At 53.2% G+C, this 20292-nt stretch overlaps 10 protein-coding genes across 10 annotated transcripts; 4 read left to right on the top strand and 6 right to left on the bottom strand.

The window, feature by feature from the left end:
• Positions 1–495: 495 nt before the first annotated feature.
• SNOG_07234 (hypothetical protein) lies at positions 496–919 on the bottom strand (the record flags this gene model as incomplete). The annotated part of the gene is made up of 2 exons (XM_001797531.1): positions 496–596; positions 688–919. 2 exons carry the CDS (start codon positions 917–919, stop codon positions 496–498), a joined length of 333 nt encoding a protein of 110 aa, XP_001797583.1.
• Positions 920–1789: 870 nt separating this feature from the next.
• Positions 1790–2862, bottom strand: SNOG_07233 (hypothetical protein). Its single transcript, XM_001797530.1, has 2 exons — positions 2751–2862; positions 1790–2698 (listed from the first exon to the last, which is right to left on the bottom strand). The coding sequence occupies exon 2, from the start codon at positions 2085–2087 to the stop codon at positions 1818–1820; it is 270 nt and encodes an 89-aa protein (XP_001797582.1). The 5' UTR covers positions 2088–2698; positions 2751–2862; the 3' UTR covers positions 1790–1817.
• Positions 2863–3883: 1021 nt separating this feature from the next.
• On the top strand, positions 3884–5269 carry SNOG_07232 (hypothetical protein; the record flags this gene model as incomplete). Its single annotated transcript, XM_001797529.1, has 1 exon — positions 3884–5269. The coding sequence occupies one exon, from the start codon at positions 3884–3886 to the stop codon at positions 5267–5269; it is 1386 nt and encodes a 461-aa protein (XP_001797581.1).
• Positions 5270–5494: 225 nt separating this feature from the next.
• Positions 5495–7276, bottom strand: SNOG_07231 (hypothetical protein). The gene is made up of 2 exons (XM_001797528.1): positions 6890–7276; positions 5495–6842 (listed from the first exon to the last, which is right to left on the bottom strand). Exons 1-2 carry the CDS (start codon positions 7240–7242, stop codon positions 5822–5824), a joined length of 1374 nt encoding a protein of 457 aa, XP_001797580.1. The 5' UTR covers positions 7243–7276; the 3' UTR covers positions 5495–5821.
• A 152-nt stretch (positions 7277–7428) lies between these two features.
• SNOG_07230 (hypothetical protein) lies at positions 7429–8944 on the top strand. The gene is made up of 4 exons (XM_001797527.1): positions 7429–7765; positions 7824–7918; positions 7966–8550; positions 8606–8944. Exons 1-4 carry the CDS (start codon positions 7468–7470, stop codon positions 8804–8806), a joined length of 1179 nt encoding a protein of 392 aa, XP_001797579.1. The 5' UTR covers positions 7429–7467; the 3' UTR covers positions 8807–8944.
• Positions 8945–9699: 755 nt separating this feature from the next.
• On the bottom strand, positions 9700–10881 carry SNOG_07229 (hypothetical protein; the record flags this gene model as incomplete). Its single annotated transcript, XM_001797526.1, has 2 exons — positions 9700–10474; positions 10526–10881. The coding sequence occupies 2 exons, from the start codon at positions 10879–10881 to the stop codon at positions 9700–9702; spliced, it is 1131 nt and encodes a 376-aa protein (XP_001797578.1).
• A 1215-nt stretch (positions 10882–12096) lies between these two features.
• On the bottom strand, positions 12097–13018 carry SNOG_07228 (hypothetical protein; the record flags this gene model as incomplete). The annotated part of the gene is made up of 2 exons (XM_001797525.1): positions 12097–12720; positions 12768–13018. The coding sequence occupies 2 exons, from the start codon at positions 13016–13018 to the stop codon at positions 12210–12212; spliced, it is 762 nt and encodes a 253-aa protein (XP_001797577.1). The 3' UTR covers positions 12097–12209.
• A 376-nt stretch (positions 13019–13394) lies between these two features.
• SNOG_07227 (hypothetical protein) lies at positions 13395–14447 on the bottom strand (the record flags this gene model as incomplete). The annotated part of the gene is made up of 3 exons (XM_001797524.1): positions 13395–13640; positions 13707–13774; positions 13871–14447. The coding sequence occupies 3 exons, from the start codon at positions 14445–14447 to the stop codon at positions 13395–13397; spliced, it is 891 nt and encodes a 296-aa protein (XP_001797576.1).
• An 848-nt stretch (positions 14448–15295) lies between these two features.
• On the top strand, positions 15296–15587 carry SNOG_07226 (hypothetical protein; the record flags this gene model as incomplete). Its single annotated transcript, XM_001797523.1, has 2 exons — positions 15296–15319; positions 15366–15587. 2 exons carry the CDS (start codon positions 15296–15298, stop codon positions 15585–15587), a joined length of 246 nt encoding a protein of 81 aa, XP_001797575.1.
• Positions 15588–16322: 735 nt separating this feature from the next.
• SNOG_07225 (hypothetical protein) lies at positions 16323–18767 on the top strand (the record flags this gene model as incomplete). Its single annotated transcript, XM_001797522.1, has 1 exon — positions 16323–18767. The coding sequence occupies one exon, from the start codon at positions 16323–16325 to the stop codon at positions 18765–18767; it is 2445 nt and encodes an 814-aa protein (XP_001797574.1).
• Positions 18768–20292: the final 1525 nt, after the last annotated feature.

Below are 20292 nucleotides of genomic sequence, written 5' to 3'. Positions count from 1 at the left end.
CTACGCCGAAGGACCCGAAGGGCGATGATCCCAATAACAGGGACGTCACAAAAGATCCTGAGCAGGCACCGCCAGGTCTACTACCTCCAGGAGAAACCCGTGAAGAAGAGATCACCCGACGGCTCGAGAAGCAAAATTTCGTTCGGAGCCATACCTTCAAGTTGGATGCATACGGCAACGTGACGTTATCGAGTTCGCTTCATCAGGAACGAACAACTTGACCAGGTGGCCATGTCATATGCGACAATATGACGTTGTCGAAATCGTTTTGCTAAAAGGGGTTGGGAGAAAGATGACCAGGGCGAGTTCGTTCAAAGAGGAATAGAAACGGACTAATTGCGAAAGATTGCACGAGAACAAAAAGTCATTACATGGTACATTCCATCTTTCCTGCGTAACCTAGTGACCTCGTCAGCACAAACAACCACTCCACGCAGTAAACACCCACTGACTCAGATAATCTGCCGTTACACCTCCCCCTCTATGTTTTCCCTCTCAAGCACTCCCCTTGCAAGTATACCACTTCGGCTTCGGATCCGCAAACGCCATCTCACTCTCCTCACTCGTCGGCCCCTTGAAAATCGGCCCATCTACGTCTTTCCAACAATCATACCCAGTCCTACAGATACTGAATTAGCACCGACATCTCTGCCCGGTGTGTGACTTACGCAGCAAACCTGCACTCACACCCACCGTATAGCCGGTACGCGAATGCATCCTGATACCCGATGATAGTCTCGTTGAAGAAGAAGTCTTCGCAGCGGTTGTGTGCGTAGAGGCCGACGTAGGCGCTACTGTTATGGCGCGTCAGAGCGTAGCCGCAATTGTATGGCTCGGGAGTGGGAGTATGAGTGGAGGTCGTGGTATGTGGGAGCGAAAAGGCTGCTGGGAGCAGGGTAAGGAGCAAGGGGAGGAACATGGCTATTGTAGATGGATTGGGATATTTGGTAGGGATGAGGTGAGGGAAGTTTGAACGTGGTCTTTATATGAAGTTGGAGCATCACGATCGCTTCCTGGGTGTTTATTGAATATCCTGCAGTGCTATATACGTCCGCTTGCCTTTCCGAGTGTCGTCACCAACTTCGCCCCAGCGGACTGTAGACGAGCTGTCAAAATGCAAGATCCCGTCTTCAGCGTGGTATTTGTATATCGTGCATTGCCTATCCGGGACGAGTTCCGTCGCACATTGCTACTATTGGGGGGAAATATTCAGTCATCGTGATGGTCTCCACGCTTCGAATGCGCTGCGTCCGCAGATCACATCGTCGAGGCGTATCCGTTGGGACCAGCGGTGTCTACGTGTTCGTCTGAGCACCAGAAGATTGACCGCCTGATACTTGTGAGGCAGGTGCGACAACATGATTTATTGGCGACAAAGGTACCGCTGGCGTGTCTGATGTTTGCTGCTCTTCTAATCCTGAGTCCGTGTTGCCTGAGTGGCGATAGCGGTGAGCTAGATCGAATGTGTTACTGTAACAGTGTGACGGATACCAAGATGACGGCAGCAGAATCGTGTCCAGGTGGTACAGAGACGGATACGGTCGCAGACAACTACCGATGCTTCACGAGGACGCTCAGGTAATACCTTCATGTTCGATCCAACGTGAGTCTTTCCAGTTTGCCGAGCCGCCACCCGGGGCTTGCGGTGAGTTTAAAAGGGTTCGAGCACCCCTGTGCTATCCTTCTGTACTTGCCACCGTCCACAAGCCTTGGTGATATTTGTTGTGCATTGATAGTGCAGGACATGCTTGTTCATAACATTCTAAAGCAGCGTATGGTCGACCAAGGATATGAATCGAAGACTGTGTTGCACACTCTTAAGTTGCCTCAATCTCCTGCACGCGCGCCATGACCTTTGCCTTCCATATCTTGAAATCCTCTCTCCGGCGGTCGCCCAAATAATCAGTTGCGTCTTGCATCATGGTTCCGAGGCCGATGTAGTCGCTTCCACCTGCTTTCGTCATTGCACGCTTATCTGATGCTTCGGTCATCTCAACGCCGTCCATCGCATCCTCGTCGTCGTCCAGTGGCATAACGTTCACGAACCACTCCATGTTCAGCCACCCCTCAGCCTTGGCCATCGGCATGAGTTCTTCTGCCTCGAGAGACAAATCGTCATATGTAACCTCCTCGGCTCCGGGGTACTCCAAGCAAGGTCTCAAGTGCAGTCTGTCGCCACACTTGGTACTCCTCAGGGCACGACCTCGACGTTCTTCATCCTTGTGAAGATGTAGAGAAATACTACTGCTATGAGACCTTTGATGCGAGCTTCTGGTAGATCTGCCGAAGGTGCTGAAGTTGCACCTGTACGGCTCGATCGCTTGCTTGGTGTTTCGGCCGCGGGTATGGACATGCGTGCTAATAGAGGCATGGTTGACTCAAGGCCAGTGAATACATGCGGTGCAGCATTGGGAAACTCGAAGGCCTTGACGAGTTTCCGGATGGCTGGCATAACCCATGCTGGGATATCGGCCGCAGCAGCCTTCTTTGTGCTTCGTGGTGTTCTTCTCCCAGTGAGCGGTGTCTTGGGTGTGTTTCGAGCTGATGCAGAAGCTGCAGTCGCTCTCTTGCTTGGTGTCTGAGGCTCTCGGGTGGCTTCGGATGCAGGCAGCGCGCTACTCAGGTAGTTGTACAGTTTCTTGTAGATGCGCGGAGGACATGGTGGTCGTGAGACAATGGTCGGCAGATTGAATCGCTTCTTCGTTCTGTAAACATTAGCTTTGTATATCATTAATCTTGGTATAACATACCGTTCACATGCAAGCTGAGCACATGCATATGGCCTTCCTATCTCCTCGTCGGATTTGAGAGACTGCGCCACACTACGCGAACGAGCAAGGAGAGAAAGGGCCAAGTCGATCAATTCTGGTGGTAGAGGCCCATTCAAGGCTGGCACAAGTCCAGTCAGAGCCTGTTCTACGCTTGCTCTACTCATTGTCGTGTGAGGTGGTGGGTGGAGAGTTTGACCAAGTTCGGATGTTGAAGCGCGTCGCGCGATTGCCCGCTCACGTCTGCACGTGCACGCTAAGCTTCTTTAATTTCACTCCACTCCAACTTTCGCCAGCCAGGGCAAGCATTTCGCTCCACATTCATGACATTGGTTCCCATGATCTAGACTGTCTGAAGGTAGCCCTGCGATGCAGACTATACACAGCAGATGCAGCAAGACTGCCGCTTCTAGGCCTCAAGTACATATGGATTGTTCTTTCACTCTACAATCTTCTTGTCGAGCCTCAATCGCCTCTCGCATGTCGCCCGTACAGCGGGAAGATGTAATCCAGTCAGAAATTGGGTCCCATTGATGTGTGGACAAATATCAATGCTCATCGGCTAGGGGAGCAGGACCTCCAAATTCATTCCATCCACCTCAAACGCATTACACTCAGCTCTTTCCCCGCCCAGTCATTAACAAAGTCTCCAGTCTGATTTCATATCACAATTTACTTTCTAGACAACAGCAATAGTCGTTTCGATCTTCATCTCATAACCACACTCTTGACGTCATGATACACAAGCCTACCTTACTTCAAAGTCTACGTCCATACCCCATACTTCTAGCAGCAGCAACTCCAACCATCCTATACCCAGCAATACGCGACTCTTCAACATGCCCCCCATCACCCTACACCACCCCACCCTCGGTCCCTTAAAATGCCTTTACTCCCCCTCCACTTCGCTCCTGAGCATCCACGGCCTCCCCTACGCCACAATACCCCAGCGCTTCGCCCGGTCCCAACTATGCACAAACCCATCCTCCCACCCCATAGCTCAGAAACGTACTCGGGAGAATGTCTTCGATGCAACATACCCCGGTCCATCAAGCATCCAGCCCTTCGGCAGCGTGACATCAGACGCTTCAAACATCCCCCTTCCAACCGATGACATGCCAGCCGATGAAGAACAAGATGAAGATTGTTTGACGCTGTCGATACACATGCCCTTCACACCCTCCCACACATCCTTCAACGCCGCCGCAAACCTCCCAGTCCTCGTCTTCATCCACGGCGGCGCATATTTCCTCGGCTCAGGCAACCGCCCGTACTACTCGCCCACATCATTCCTTTCACACGCTACCTCCACCTCCCAGCCTCTCCTCTTCGTAAGTATAAACTACCGCCTGGGCGCACTGGGTTTCCTCCACACCCGCACATCCACCAACATCGTGCCGGAGAATAACGGGCTGCACGACCAAATCCTCGCTCTGCGCTGGGTGCAGGAGTTCATCGGTGGGTTTGGCGGGGATAAGGAGAACGTTATGGTAATGGGACAGAGCGCGGGTGCGGAGTCGACAGCACTTCTTTCACACTCTAGTTTTGTTAAAGAAGAGGGCTTGTTCAATAAAGCGATTGTCATGTCTGGCTCGCAGGTGACGATGCCCGCCATGACGCCGGACGAACATGCGCGGAATTTCCTGCTGCAGGCGGACAAACTCGGTATTATGACTGAGAATCGCGATGTGGATGATATCGCCCAGGACGTCATTGCTGTCGATGTTGAGAAGATTAGGGAGCTGGCGTGGGTGGGGAGTCCGTGTACAATGTCTGCGCTGCTGCCGTTTGAGCGGCCGACGATGCGGGGGAAGTGGAATGGGGGGAGTGGAGTGGAGAAGCAGGTCATCAGCACGACGACGTATGATGGCGGGATATCGTTTAATATGATGTCTCGGGACGAGTCGCGCAGCAATCACGCAGCGTCGTTCACCGCCATCGCTACGGATGTCCTGGGCCGCGAACGAGCTGCGAGGTTGTGTGATATCTACGAGGTGTACGATAACACACCGGATCCAGAGGCGTTGCAGAAGATCTGCTTGTTTGAATCAGACACGGGCTTCTTCTTCGCTGCGCTACATCTATGTACTTCGTCGCCCACAACTTACTTCCAGATCTTCGACCTACCCAATCCATTCCCCGGACCCTTGTCGTCTCAGGGCCACTTCGCGACGCACACATTCGACATCACGACGCTGCTGGGCGGATATGACGAGAGTTCGTTGCCGGAGGGGTATGGTGAAGTGATATCGAACTGGCGAGACAAGATCTTGGCGTTTGTGAGAGACGGGGCGGGGATATGTGAGGAATTTGGAGAGGAGGGGAAGGGGCTGATTGTAGGGAGCGAAGGTGTAAGGGAGGTAGATAGGGAGGGGTATATGGCTGGGAGGAGGCAGAGGTTGAGTGACCTGGCGGATGAAATTGATGAGAAGGATGGATGGGATGGTTGGGATGTTCTTTGGGTTGATGTGTGTAGGAGGTTTTTGATGAAGGGGGAATAGCGGGGAGAACGACCGAGTATCAATACGACTGATTTGATCATGTGTTTGATAGAAAAGGAGTTTGTGTCCAAGCTGCATAATCTTAGCTAAGCTTCCTTCCGCAAAGATGTGCCTCATGGCGAGGTGCATCTGACGTAAGAACTGCGGCATGGCATCATGTACCAAAATGACGAGCTGGACACGGGGAGGATGTCTAAGCGCTTGTGAGAAGGGTCAGCAAGGCGATCATGGTGGCTGTGCCGTGGTGCCGGTTGATGTAATTGATGATGGTATGTTATTGAGGGTATCCATATCAGAGCCATGTTGAGGGGGCGTTTGTCTACGTGCCGCGTTGAGGGCTATACTTCTTTAAGTCTCATTGAGGACTGTTTCTTTCGAAGATTGAGGTACACTAAAGCTCTCTTTATGTTGATGTTAAGGGGTATCGATATATTGGACTGCATTGATACAACAGCAGAGGTGAAAGTAGTCTGGCGCGCGTTGAACCGGGCCAAGAATCTTGAACACCTCGTAGACTTAAGACTGATAATCGCCTGCATTGAGAGGATGCCATTATGCCTTAGCTGTTGTTGGTTGCTTGTGGTACTTGCTGGGAACAAAAGGCATCTTGGCTACAACAGCCTTGCGCTTCTTGCCGCGCACCACAACTTCAACCTCTGTGCCAGCCTTATGCAGTCCATCTTTGATGTAGCCCATCGAAATGTTCTTCTTGAGCGTTGGCGATGGGCAACCGGAAGTAATGTTGCCAATCTTCTCGCCCGCCTCGTTTACGATCTCAGCGCCCTCGCGAGCAGGTGAGCCTTCGACAATCAGGCCGATGCGGCGGCGGGATACACCACCACCTTCGGACTTCTTTTTCAACTGCTGCAAAATGACAGAGTCGCCGTGGAATCCACCATTGGCGCGACGGTCCTTGCCAATGATCCACGACAGAGCACCCTCGACAGGTGTGGTCGTGTCGTCCAGGTCGTGTCCGTACAGACACATGCCGGCCTCCAAGCGCAGGGTATCACGCGCTCCGAGACCGGCGAACCTCAACTCATCCTTGGCGGAGTCGAGGAGGAACTGAGTGATAGCTTCGGTGGCCGCTGAGGGGATGCTGATTTCAAAGCCATCCTCGCCAGTGTAGCCTGCGCGGCTAACAAGCACTTCGACATCGGTTCCCTTCACGGTGGCAAATGTGCACTGGCCAAAGTAGAGTGATTTGAGGTCGGCTTTCGACTTGTCGTCGAGCACGCGCGAGAGAATCTCAGCTGACAATGGACCCTGAAGTGCGATGAGACCCTGCCCGTCAAGAATGTTCCACTCAACAGGCTTATCGGGGTTCGCGCTCTTCCATGCTTGGAGCTGCTCCTTGAAGTAAGCAGTGTCCTTTTCCCTGCAGCCGGCGTTGGTGACCACATAGAACTTGTCGGAGAGGCGAGCAATGACAGTATCATCCACGATGCCACCCGTGTTGGGATGAAGCAGGGTAGAAAGAGTGGACTGCTGGACTGGAAGCGTTGAAAGCGAGGACGGAGTCACTCTTTCGAGAAACGCTTCCGCACCAGGACCAGAAAAGTGATGTTGGACCCTGAAGCTCGTCAGCGCTTGAAGTCCACATCAACCTCAATCACATACATGTGTCCGACGTCAAAAAGACTAGCCTTCTCTCTGGTCCAGTTATGCGAGTCGACGATGCTCAAGTCGCTGTACTGCACGGGCATGGAGTAGCCGCCAAATCCCACAAACTTGGCTCCATACTTGCTGTGGAGCTCATACAGCCCAGTCCTTCCAAGTTCTTCCTTCCCTGCTCCAGACGAAGCATATCGCGCCTGTTGGTGTTGTTGCGCGAGCTTGCGGGGTCGAGAAGCTTGACTTGATAGTGCGCGAGTCGTGTATTGGGCCCTTTGCACGTGTTCAACCCTCAACAACCGTGGACCAGCGCAGGTCACTGCCGGCCGCAGCGCTGCCACAGCTCTTTTTGAAGCCATTGTGTGTGAGTGAAGAAAGATAAGCCCGGCATTCCTCGCGGATACCCACGGCGGGTCAGCTTTATATGGTATGACGGCGGTAGCTTGTGCACGGACACTTTCCTAGGCGCGGCCAGCTTCCCGTCGGAGCTTGACAGCCCACCACAGGACTCCATCTACCAAAGCAGTAATCCTACGCATTCCCACCACATATCCGCCGCCGCCGCTCTCTGAATAGCTGCAACCATGTCCAAGGGCACCAAGTACCTGCTGGTGTCGCTGCCGACGTCCATAACGCCCTCGAACCACAAAGACGAAGCTCTCGAGGCCCTGCGAGGCACCGTGACCTCAGATGGCGGCAACACGTACTCGTTCCCGATACCCGAGTTCAAGATCGGGACCCTCGATGCGCTGGTGCAGCAGGCCGACGACCTCTCCAAGCTCAATTCGGCATGTGAAGGCGTGGTAGCCAAGGTTGGCGACAGCTTGCGGGCGATATTGGATGATGACGACAAGGCACAACAACAGAAGACAATCAACGACAGTACGCCAAGCACTATTGGGGTGGTTTGAGGAATCTTAGAAGCTTACGTCACGTGCAGAGCCGGTTGACCAGTACCTACGGTCGTTCCAATGGAACAAGGTCAAGTACCGGGCAGACAAGCCCATTGCAGAGCTGATAGACTCATTACAGAAGGTCAGCAGTATCCTTCATATCTCATGATCCCTTACTAAGCTGTACAGGAACTGCAAGGCATCGACAACGACGTCAAGGCTAAAATCTCCCAATACAACCAGACAAAAGGCGCCCTCGCCGCCGCCGAGCGGAAACGGACCGGCAACCTCGCGACAAAGTCTCTCGTAAACGTCGTAAACCCCTCTTCCCTGATCCAAGACTCGGAATACCTTGATACCCACCTCATCGCTGTCCCCAACCTCGCGGTCAAGGACTTCTATAAGTCCTACGAGGAGCTGGCGCCCATGGTTGTGCCGCGCTCAGCCATCAAGCTCGCCGCAGATGACGAGTTCAACCTTTTCGCAGTCACAACATTCAAGAAGCATTCAAACGACTTCGTACACAAGTGCAGGGAGAAGAGGTGGACGCCCAGGGAGTACAAGTACAAGGAGGGCGGCAAGGAAGAGGAGGCCAAGGAGGCGGAGCAGCTTGCAAAAGACGAGAAGAAGCTGTGGGGCGAGGCGCTGCGGTTGGGCCGGACGGGATACAGCGAGAGCGCGATGCTTTGGATCCACGTCTTAGCGCTGAGGGTGTTTGTTGAGACTGTGCTGCGGTATGGACTGCCGCTGGACTTTGTGTGCGGCATAGTTCAGGTGAGACTAATATACTAGCCTCAAGCTGGGTGAAGCGGAGACTGACAAACCATAGACCAACGCCAAAGCAGCAAAGAAGGCCAAAACGAACCTCGACTCGGCATACTCATACCTCGGCGGCAACGCATTCGGCCGCGACAACAAGGGCCGCATCAAGAAGGACGATTCGTCCATGGCCACGGATATGCAACAAGCAGGCCACACGGGAGACCAGGAGTACACGGCATACGTGTACTACGAGTTCGAGGTTGTATAGTTGCACATTCCGCAGGCGAGGTACAGAAGAGTTTAGGACGTGATATTGCATATAAACATTTCCCATCCCGGATACTTCCAGCGAGTTCAATGGAATTTTTTGGCATTGCTATCTTGGCATAAGCCATTTACGACAAGCGCGCGGACATGTTGTATGATGATTGCAGCGATGTGTGATATCCCATGGAACATGCGCGGTCCATCCTTGATGTTCCAATGTCTAAAAATCTCCCTGCATCCCAACGTACAGGACGTGAGATATTTGACAGCATGTGCAATTCTTGTTTACTAGGATGCAAGGAGTGATGATCCAAAGGATGCACGTAGCAAGAACCTTTCGACGAGTAACGCGAGGCGCAACGGGCGAATTACATATTGTTGCGCGAGCCCGTTTCTCGAGTATGGAGCAGCCACCTTGAAGGACATGTTCCTCGTATAGGTGCGTGCTGTGCAAGGTCAATAGATCAGTGGTAAAAATAGTTGCGCGGTAGACACCCAGGCAGTTACCAAGAAAGAGCCCACTCCTAAATCACCCAAGATTGCAGGACAACAATACTGCAAATATTGCAAATTAAGAATGGTCAAAATTCTGAAAAGATCGAGCTTGACTAGAAGACTACTTTACACATACAAATATATTTTATGTGATGTTGTTAAGAGGGGGTAATGCAGTGTTGAAAGGGAGGGCTCTGTAGTTGTTCCTTCAGTTCGGTGAGGGTACCCAGGTGTCGCAGTATCGATACATGAGAACAGTGAAGTACTGATCTACGTGACCTAGCTGACTCAGATCGGGAGTGAACCAACGTTTCTTCGCGATCCGTTTGTATATTTAAACCGGCTCTTCTGATACTCTAGAAGGGCAGTGATCAATACAATCTTTTCTCTCGAGTTTGCTCAGCTCCAAACCCAGACTTGTGAGTAGGTTGGCGTCGGAGAAGGCGGTGCATCCTCTATCTCACTGATACGTTGAATCTCTTCCATGTACCGCAAATGTAATTCCTTCAAACTGATCGAGTAGTCCGGTTTGAACTCGAGCCGGCCACCATTCTCGTTCTCCACGATGCCGAAGAGAGCGAAGTAGTTGTCTCTAGGGTCTGCAGACTGACGATATCTGAATTGGAATGCAAGATCTAGTTGGTTTCGATGGATGACAGCACCCTCTCTTCTCGCCGCCTGGCGCATTTGCGTCTCTACAATGTCCAGCAAAGAAGACCAGTCGAGCTTGCTTTTGCGCCCGGAAGCTACTGAGAAGTATGGTGATATAGCGGTGCTTTTGATTCGAAATGCGATGCGTCTCAGGCTTTGGAGGTTTCCATACCAAGAGAGGCGGTGCTCTCCACATACCAGAATTGTATGCCGTGCCAATGTGGCCTCTTGGACTGTCCATATCCGTTTGAACCACGGTCGGTCCAGGATATCCTGGAGCACATCTTCGACATCGATCAACTCTGTATGCATCCATGGAGGCTCGGCTGTTTCAGTCCGGGCCTGAATCAAATACTGTAAAGCTCGCATGGCATCGCCCGTCTTGTCAGTGGCGTTCCCGAGGTAGACCACGACCGATCTTGCACCTTGGTAAATGTCGCACATTAAACGCACTTGATGGCTCTTGTCGTTAAGGTCTTCCTGGTTGATGCTGAACGCGTCAATCCAGATCGGTCGCTCGCATCTTGAGCGCCGTAGTGAGTGAAGAGCTTGAAACCCACCCAAAGGTACTAACACGGTAAGCCCATCAACCCAAATTTGACACCGATCTGCGTGACTTCCCCATACATAAGACAAAGCGTCGTAATCTGGTGAGACATCCAGACTTGCAGTGACGAGTGATGTTTCGATGGGGTCTTCAGGTTCACCTGGATGGATCCTTAGGAGCCGTATTTGGTCCGGTAGTTCCAAGGGGGAATACACGTATGGCATATAGGTGGTGCTCTGCGAAATTGTGAGATGTTGTTCAATGGTTGGGTATACGAGATCTGTACCGTGTCTGTCGAAGGTGGTGACCCTGCATTGTCTACCGTGTACCTGATCGAGAAATTCATGGTAATCCTCCATCCTTGCGGCAATCGGAGCAGCCATCTGTCCAATAGAAACGGAGCTGATGCGAAATTCAAGGTGCGTTGCCACAGCTGCGAGAAGTAGACCATTTTAGATCGGACGCTGTATCAATCGCGATGAAGAGCCGCATGCGCGGTATACGAGGAAATGAGCTTTATCGCAGAAGCTCGAAGTTGGGCCGGTCAACATGGCAATTGCGACAAGCTTCGTTCAGCCAGACGCTGCTGCCTGCTCATAACACAGCCTTGTGGTGCGACTTGACTCTTTGTAACTGGACGGTATTCGGGCTGTGCATATGCTATTTCTCTCGCGACCTAATAAAATCACAACATGCAACTATAGATTGATATCCAGATCTCACTGCGCGCAAGGATAAAGCATTACTAAGTGACCGCTGCTTGAGTCTCAGAGGCATTAAGTGAGTGTTCGGCCACATTTCTGAGATTGAGACAGGTTCAATTCATCTCTCCCCTCTCACCTACTCCTACTCCTCCTCAACTCTCTTGATCTCCCTCCCATCCCACATCCACCCCACCCCCATCCTCTCCGTCACCCCTCCAACCTCCTCCTGACACTTCCTCATCAACCCCTCCATCGCCTGCACCGTCGACCCGCCCGCATCCCCCTCGACCAGCAATTTCCACTGCCTCAGCGATCCCGGGTAGATTTACACGATGTCTTGCGCTGTATACTCGATGTCGCCGATGCCCGCGTCAAAGCGCGAAGTTATCACCGCAAAGGTACTGTTGGCGTACAGTGGGCCATGGACGGCACGGACTTCGTCTGGAGGGTGTTAGGTTTGTTGAGGAGGGGGAAGGGGGGAGGATACCGAGAATAAGGGATTGGAAGCCCAGGATTACGTTGATGTCGTCGATTCGGGGCGTTATTGTAGATTGTGTTGATCGAGCTTGTAGAGTTGAGGAATACCGAATCCCAGTGGAGAAGGAGTTGACGGTTTGAATACTCATCGGAAAGAGAGTTTATGCATTTTCAGGGTTGATATGATTTGCCTGAGAATCGGCTGACGCTAGGCGATGTCTGATGTTCCTGTGTTGCTTTCACTTTCGTAGGTCCCAATGAAAAGAATGCCGACAACGCTTACTTCTCCAGCCACTATTCGACCCTCCAGATTTCATCACAGCAGCAAAAAAGGATACTCACTACCCTTACACAGTTTCTTATGCGAGTCGAACTCATGCGGGGTTATCACGACTATTGCGCCAAGTGGTTTAGAACTGGGGTTGTCGCCAGCACGTACTCAGGGTGTACTGGATTCGTTGAAGGAATGGCCTCATAGTGAGATTACAAGTAGGAATCTCCGGCGACGTGAAAGAAGATAATCGTCTACTTCACCTCCACCCACCTACCCTCCCCTCGTCCCACCTCTCCTTCCTCTCTGCCCGCAGATACGCCACTTTCCTGCCCTCTCTCAACCTCCTCACAAACTCCGCTACCTCGCGCTCACTCGCAACGGCATCTCCTCCACCCGTTTCCTCGCCCTCGAGAAAGCTCTCCTCCAGCCCGCGACACAGCGCCTCTTGCTCGCCGACCGCGGCGCTCAGGCGCTGATACAGCGCAGGTGGACTAAATTCTTTCAACGCCTCATCTTGCTCCGTTTGCTTGTCGCGCCACTGGCGCTCGAGGGCGCGCAGAGCGAGTAAGCGTGATTGGGTACTATCGCGTTGATGTTGGACGTGCGATTCCAGCTGTTTCAGGGATTCAGCTAGGGAGACATTTTGGGCTAGTAAGGCTTGGAGAGGGGCTGTTGATGCTGCTAATGAAGGATGTGCTGTTTCGGGGCTATGTATGATTGCGTTTTGCAGGCCTGGTGTTTGGAGCACGTGATGGAGGTCTTTAGTTCTGTGGACGTCTTTAGTGGAGTTGTGTGAGTAGGGTGGCTGACGTACGTTTTGTCTCGTAACACTACGGGAAGCCATCCGTCTTCTGGTGGCTGGACGGCTAGCCGATCTGGTTCAGAGGCATTGTACGCGGAGTTTTGCTGTTGTTGCTGCTGGTCACTGTAAGACTGTGGTGGTGGGGGCAATGGTGGGCCTGTTGCTGGTGTTGAAGTTCCGCTTGGCTTCGGCGGAGGCGGCGGAGGCGTTGATGCGTCGTATTGATAGAAGCCTTGTGAATGTCGCGGAGATTGATACGCCATGATAGAGATGACGCAGCTGTGTGGTCGAGTTGTGAATGGAAGTCGCGAGTGCATTAGCATAGTCGTGGATCGTCATGCCGAGCTAGTCTGATGCAGCATCCGCAACGCGCACGAGTCATGAAGGTCGACCACAAGCAACGATAGAACATAGCAAAGCACGGATACTGATTCTGAACAGGAAAGTGGTGTGGACCAAGAAGGTTTAGGAGTCTTTCATCGCTCAGTATCGAAATGCGTCAAGCTTGATCTATGTCATCAGGCGCGATGATTACTGGCTCACTTGTACATGAAACTTGACAGCAGTTCAATAGCGTATATTTGTATTATAGTTGTCCAAGCTCTCCGACAAGCGACATAAATGATCCTGCCCGCAAGCTCAAGCACTACTGTTGCTATCAAAGAGCTTGACAGTCCTGCCCATTCTCCAGGCTCCCCACAAGATCATCGCAAGGATAGTGAGATTGGCAAATTGCCCGAAGATGATCAGAAGAAAAGTGGTTGCAAGAGATGCGTTGTCTGACCACCCAGAGGTGTCGACATAAAGCAGAATGATGTCGTAGATGATAAAGATGTCTCTGAGCCATATGAGCGGAACAACGACGAACGCGAACCGCGCAAGATGCTGGCTTTCGGACGACTTGATGTTGGTTAGTTGGTGTCTTCTCAACGTTTTAGAAAACAGACATACCCCATGTGCATTCTTATTTGTCGTGCTGTACTCTCTCAGTACCTCGAAGGTCACACTCATCGATGCGACTACCACGATACATTCATGTACAATGTAGAGAATTCGTGTAGTAGGGTCATGATTTAAAACGTTAGACCAAGAAAGCCTGCTCAGCGACGACAGACTGCCCAGGCTGGTATCGCGCTCTGACATGCCTACGCCCCAGGCAGCCATGCCCGTTGCAAGCATGGCTAGCAGGATGAACGTGTTCCAAATCTTCGAAAGCATGTTCGGCGCTACCCTTCCCGTGCCATTGGACTGAATGTGGGTTGCGTGGATCCACACACCGCCATTGAGGAGGACAGTGAAGAGAATTGTCGCGAATGTCGTCGCAAAAGTTAGGGCCGAGACCCCAGTCCCCCATTTATTCTCGGGAATGCTGAAGGATGGTCGGCCATTCCACGATAGGTCGGCTTCGTAGGCAATGAAGCCGTGGGTTTGAAGTAGATCAGAGACGAAGCGCGTCGTATATGCGGCGAAGAGGCAGAAAAGAGCAGGCCAGAGGAAGAGATAAGTGCCGAGACTGGTTTTCAAAGGTGTCCCATGCGATTTGCTCGTGGAAGTAAATCTACGGGCTATGATGCGCTGGAATGTAGGTTTCGAAGCAGTTCCAAGGAGAATCAGGGCACCGGCTGCAGTAATGATGTCGAGGGCGAACACTGCCTGGTACGAGGCCCGCTCGTCAGATATGTTGGTAGACATCACAGATAAAGAGATGAGTTCTCTTGGGAGGAAGGGCTGCCAACGCCTGGTACAACAGATGCAAAAGAAGACATGGCTCTTATATCGCCATCAAAATATGTTTGTTTGTGACGTATGGCAAACGTGCACTGAGCGATCGGATAGAACGGACTGCCCCAGAACGCTGGTACAGGTTAGTTGCAGAGATTGTATTGAGTGGCAATAGTCTAGTCTTCCGAGATCCGAGACCCGAGTCGGCGGCGAGCCTCACACTGATACAATTTGTTTGCCATTGCATGGCGAGGCCACTACATGAGTTACGCCGACTTGACAAGATGCGGCATGAAGTGCTTGAGATGAAGGACAGGGAAGGTGCCAGAGTGCCAAGTCCCGACCACGTGACCGAAATAAGCGAGGGGACAGGGCCCCGGGGGGACTCCAGGGGAGTTTCTCGCACCTGGGTGATCCATGATCGATACGGGCGGTCAGACTCATAGTTCCACAAGGTCCAGAACAAGCGCTTGAGCCCCAGAGTCTAAAGAGACGGTACTTTTGCAAATCCACTCCTTTTACATCCCCAAGCGGGACGCAGTGATGATGATAGTCCGCGACTCTTGGCGATCCCGAACTGTTCGTCTCAAGCCTGCTCTGTCTGTGCTCAACTACCCCTGCCGAGCGGAAAAGGAGAATTGCGAGTCGCTTGCGCCATGCGAGCAGCCGCCGAAAAAAGGCACGCGATGCAAGCCACCCGGTAGTCATGCGACGTGACGATGCTAGAGTTCGATTGGGTTCTGCGATGATTGTAGGTAATAGCCAGCGCGAAGCTCGATGTGCCCACCCGCGGCTGAAGCGTCTCAGAGCATTGCATGATGTCCAGCGGCCGGGAGTGGACGGTCAGCATAACTGTCAAACTGCCAATGGAGGGGCAACGTGGTGAAGTGCGACAATCTCTCCGCCGCGCATTTCCTCGAATCATCCGCACCAAAGCACAAGATTGACCGACGTCGACCACATTCAGCAGCGCTGGACGGCTTCTCCTATTCGGCGCGACAGGCGATTGGCTGGGAATATTCGTACCTGCGCCTGGCCTTGCTCGGCAAACTCCACCCGGGCGCGAACTGCCCATCAGGGACCGCTGCGATCCCGCTTTTGGGGCCCTAGAGAGCTCTATTCTCCTAATCACACGCCTATCTCGGTAGAACCCTCCCCTTTTGCGAGCCCGTGTCATTGGCGATATACCACTCTCTCAGGGACACTCTCTTGTGCAGCGCCATGCCTATCACGGAGAAAGCATAACGACCTACGAGAGAGACTATGTTCCATCGATCCCAGCCATCTGCGGAAGGCGCGCCTCGTGCCAAACCATCTGCTCTGCCTTCGCTAGCCATCCAGTCTTTTGCTTCCTTCCAGTCCCAAACCTCGAGTCCGGTACCCATCGCTGTCCAGCCCTCACCGATACGCCGGAAGCCCCTTCCTGCCGAGAGTCCTGTCATAGGCCGCTTCGCTGCTGCTCAATATAGCACTCGACCCTCTGTCCGCCAGGATAAAGACGACTTCAAGTTGCCGCTGCAGGGCGCACGCGTTGCAAGTGTACCGTCGCCGCCGCTGACTGACGACCTCTTTGTCCCCAGGAACCTGGACGAGTAAGCATCGCGTCCCGTCTGCATTCCACTTCGCTAATGCTGTCGTAGTCACCCTCGTGGACACACGCCCCTACTTGCCCAGAACCCATTCCCCCTGCGCAGAGACTCGCTCTCCAATTCAGCGTCGCGAAGGAATTCCCAGGTGCGGCATGAGCGCTCAGCCAGCACGTTCCAATCGCGAAGACAAAGCCGGACAGACCAACTCCGTGCAGCAGGCGCAAAAACACACGCGCGATCACCAACTCTGCCTATAATGCCCTCGTACACAACAGACAATCGACCGCCAGACCTCAAACTCCGACTAGACGCCGTGCAGGACAACGACGACTCCCACCGTCCTGAAAGCAGGGGACAGGCCAGCAAGCCCAAGTCTCCCGCAGGAGGCTTCACTTCCTTCTTTGGCTGGAACTCCTCCAAGCCGCAAAACGACGCCGAGTCTCCAGCAACTGCGTTCTCCGAATCATCATTGTCGCCTGCAGGCTCACCGCGCCGCCAACCCAATATGGCTTCGAAGAACAAGCCGAACGGCCTGGACATTCCAGCAGCCAACTCACTCACCTCCTACTTCAATGTCCCCGGTACACCGCTGCTGTCATCATCGCCCCAGATGAACGCCCACGTAGAAGAGTTGGAGCGCGAGTTGCGGGCACTCAGCTCCGAGCTTGCGGCCTCAATACAACGAGAGATGGAACTCGAAGATGAGGTAGACCGCTGGAAGGCAGAAAGCGGGCCAGCCGGCTATGACAATCGGAGGACTAGTGACTACTACTCAGACTCGGGTACCAGTTCCGTCCGATTCCCCATCGGAGACCCCGAGAGCAAACTTGAAGAGCTGGATACACAGCGCCGGAAAGCTGAGCAGGAGCGCGCGTCGCTCAAGGTGCGCATGGCAGAGCGCCTGCAAGAAGAGCTTCGCCGACGCAGAGACTTGGAAGAGCAGGTGCAGCAACTTGAAGACCAGGTCAGCGACAAGTCCAGAGCCGGTTCAGTTGTGCAAGCACCTCGCGAGAAAGAGCTCGCAACATCACTAGAAGACGCAAAAAGACGACTGGCTGAAGAAAGACAGGTCAAGGAGAATTTCGAAGATCTGCTCACGGCCATGCGCGAGGAACTCGAAAAGCACCGTAACGAGGCCGACAACCTACGAGAGGAGATTGTCCCCCAACTCAAAGCGCGACTCGAAGTGCTCGAGACTGAAGCTGCTGATACAGAGAGGCTCGTGTACGAGACCACGCGCATGCAGCAGGAAATACAGCAGCTCAGAGCAGAAAACCAAGCGATTGCCAAAGCGAAGAGACAGTCACATGATGGCTCACAACAACAACTTCGATTTCCCGCTATAGCAGAGGATTCGGATATTGCGACACCCATGGGTCCCCGTGTAGGACTTTCTCGATCAAACTCGTTGGCTCGAAGCGCTGGTTTCAATGCAAAGAGGGGTTCACTATCGCGGTCCAACTCAGTCAAAGATCGATCGGGCGAAATGTCACCACGGGAAGGATCGGCGCTCAGCAACCCCGTCAAGGACTTGGAAGAGCAACGGGACGCGTTGCACAAAGCACTCAAGCATCTCCTTCAGCGACAGGAGATGCAACAAAAAGAGTTTAATCGCCGAATCAAGGAATTGGAGGCTGAGAGGGATTCTGCCCTCAACCTCACCCCTCGTCGAACTGCATTCCATAAGGAGGTCGGACAGTTGCGACAAGAAGTCAACTCACTTCGCCGGCGCGCAGACGATGCGATTGAGCAGAAGTGGCAATGCGAAAAGGGACTCAGCGGACTGCGCATGGATCTCGACCGTGCCCAGCAGGAAACCGGCTCACTCCGCGATCTGCTTAGAGAGCACGACATCACGATTCCTGAGATCCAGCTCAACAGTGAACCACTCTCCTTGGACAAGGCATACCAAGAGCTTCGAACAACTCATGCTTTGTCCATTGCCCGCATTAAGCAGCTCGAAGACAGCGATGGTGAGTCGCTAGGAGCTGCTGGTGCTGAGGCTGCGCGCACTTTGGACCTCCTGAAGCAAAGCATTTCTGATGCGGAAGCTGAGCGGAACTTCGCCCAGCAAGAAGCCGAACAGTACCGTAAACAAGCGCGTGCTCTCCAGAAATCTGAGATTGAGCATCTGGGCAAGGAGCAGAAGCTTAGTAGTGAGCTCTTTGCTGCAGCAACGCGCATGGACGAGCTCTCGGATCGGATACAGCAGCAGCTCGAGGCTAACAGCTCTCTGCGCGCCCGCCTGACTGAAGCCATCACTCGCGGAGAGCAGGAACAACGAAAGTCGACTGAGCAAATCATTGAGCTTGAGCGCCGTCTCAAGACAGCCGAAGACAAGGTCATGATCGCGCAGCAATCATCCGAGGATGCCATCACACAGCACGAGGTTGAGGTACAGGCTCTTAAGGAGAGCCACAGCAGCCACTTGCGCCGAGTCAAGTCCGGCCTGCTGAGTCCGGCCGCATTCTCTCCTAGGCTGCCTTCGTCGCCTGTCTTTGCTCTTCGTTCTCCTCGCCTTGAGGTGACGACGTCCGGCCCTGCTATGACTATGTCGGAAGCAACCAAGACCGAACTACTGGAGAAGCGTGTCGAAGAGCTCGAGAAGGCTCTCAGGGACGCGGACCGCGAGATGGAAGAAGTGGTTGGCCGCATGAACACTGCTCAAATCGAGGTGGCCGACCTACAATTCGAGAAGTAAGTTGACATGGTTGTAGAGCAAACGAAATAACTGCTAACTAAGCGCCAGGGATGAGGCCATGAGGCAAACCAGGAGACTACAAGCCGACATTCTCGCTGAAAGAGAAAAGGTCAAGGCTTTGATGGCTTCCGCTTAATGAGTACCTGACTCTTACATAACGACGTACGCTGGACACGACGCCTATCACAGTAATTTTTATTCACCAACTTGACGCCTTGATCAAGACACTTTGGGATTCTTGATAATACCATCGGCGTACTTTTGAACACAGCATTTACTGGTGCTATGATCAGACGCACTTCGCACCACTGCATATTGCTTTCTCTAGGCGCTTGCCTATACCATCATTGTGGCGGCTACCTCATCCCCACTGTTTTATACCCTTTAGCGACCTCGGCGCTACATAATTCTTCGACCTCTGGTCAGCGGTCGGGCAAGCCGTGTTGCAGACTCTTTGGGCTTCGTGCCCGGTTTGGATAGTTGTAGTTGTACTCGGACGGTCAGCGTCATCATATTGTACTATAATGGTGTAATGGATCAATGTGCAATGCTAGTCAATTCTTGTGCGACGGTGCCTTGCTGTATTCGAAGCGACATGCCGTGCGTTTACTGAGTGCTCACTCTCCAGCGAATAGGTCATACTGCAAGATGGCACAAAGTTGGCTGTGTGGGACCAGCCCACGCGAGGAAGGAGCGTGGCTGCAGCGTTGTAGCCATTCATTGTACAAAGCCGTTGCGGAGAAGAGACACGAAGCACACGTGGGCGCAGGAGCAGCCTACACAATGGGCTCGTTCCCGAATACGAGCGTGTACTAGAGAGGATTTGCGGCGCTTTGTGTCCTGGAATGTCTGGATTTAGCATGCATTCCTGCCTATCGATAGCGTTGTGTAAGGTCCCAGCTCCATGGTTCCATGGTTCCAGGGTTGACATGCACTCGACTGGACTGCAGCGCGGCAAACGAGTCTACGGCAAGGCGTGCAGTGTGCTGAGTACCGCATCTTGTAGAGCCAGGGACGTTGTTTGCATTTGAGACGATAGCAATTCGAGCGGCATGTGGCCCAGGCGATCAATTCCCATGGTCCACAGGCTGTGTCACCCTCGCATGGAGACTGTAGAGGCCATTGGGCATGCATGGCGGGCAGCTACGCGGCAATCATGTGCCCAGGGCTGGTGTGTAGAAGCAAGGCAAGGTGAGAGTGACATGAGGCGCTACCGCCCCTCCTCTGAACAGGACCCACTTGACCCTGATCGAGCTAAAGTCGGCTACTTTGGCACTGCAGTCGAGTGGTGCTACCAGATTGCCATCCCTCTTCTGCCCGTTGTCGCTCTGCTCCGTCTGCCGCACGCATTGTCTGCTCCCGGTGGTGCTTGACCGTGTTGCTCCTTCCTTGAAGAGTTTCGGGAGAGTGTTTCTCCGACTTCTAACGCCCAACAAGCTCGCACCTCCGCACCCCTTCCCCCCTTCGACCCACCCTCTACACGCCTCACCCGACCGACTGAGGCGAGCATCCTCGTCCACGCCTC

Source organism: Parastagonospora nodorum (genome assembly GCF_000146915.1).
Source record: "Parastagonospora nodorum SN15 chromosome Unknown scaffold_10, whole genome shotgun sequence".
NCBI lineage: Eukaryota > Fungi > Ascomycota > Dothideomycetes > Pleosporales > Phaeosphaeriaceae > Parastagonospora > Parastagonospora nodorum.
The sequence above is the reverse complement of the archived record's forward strand: the minus strand, read 5'-3'. Positions and strand labels throughout refer to the sequence as shown.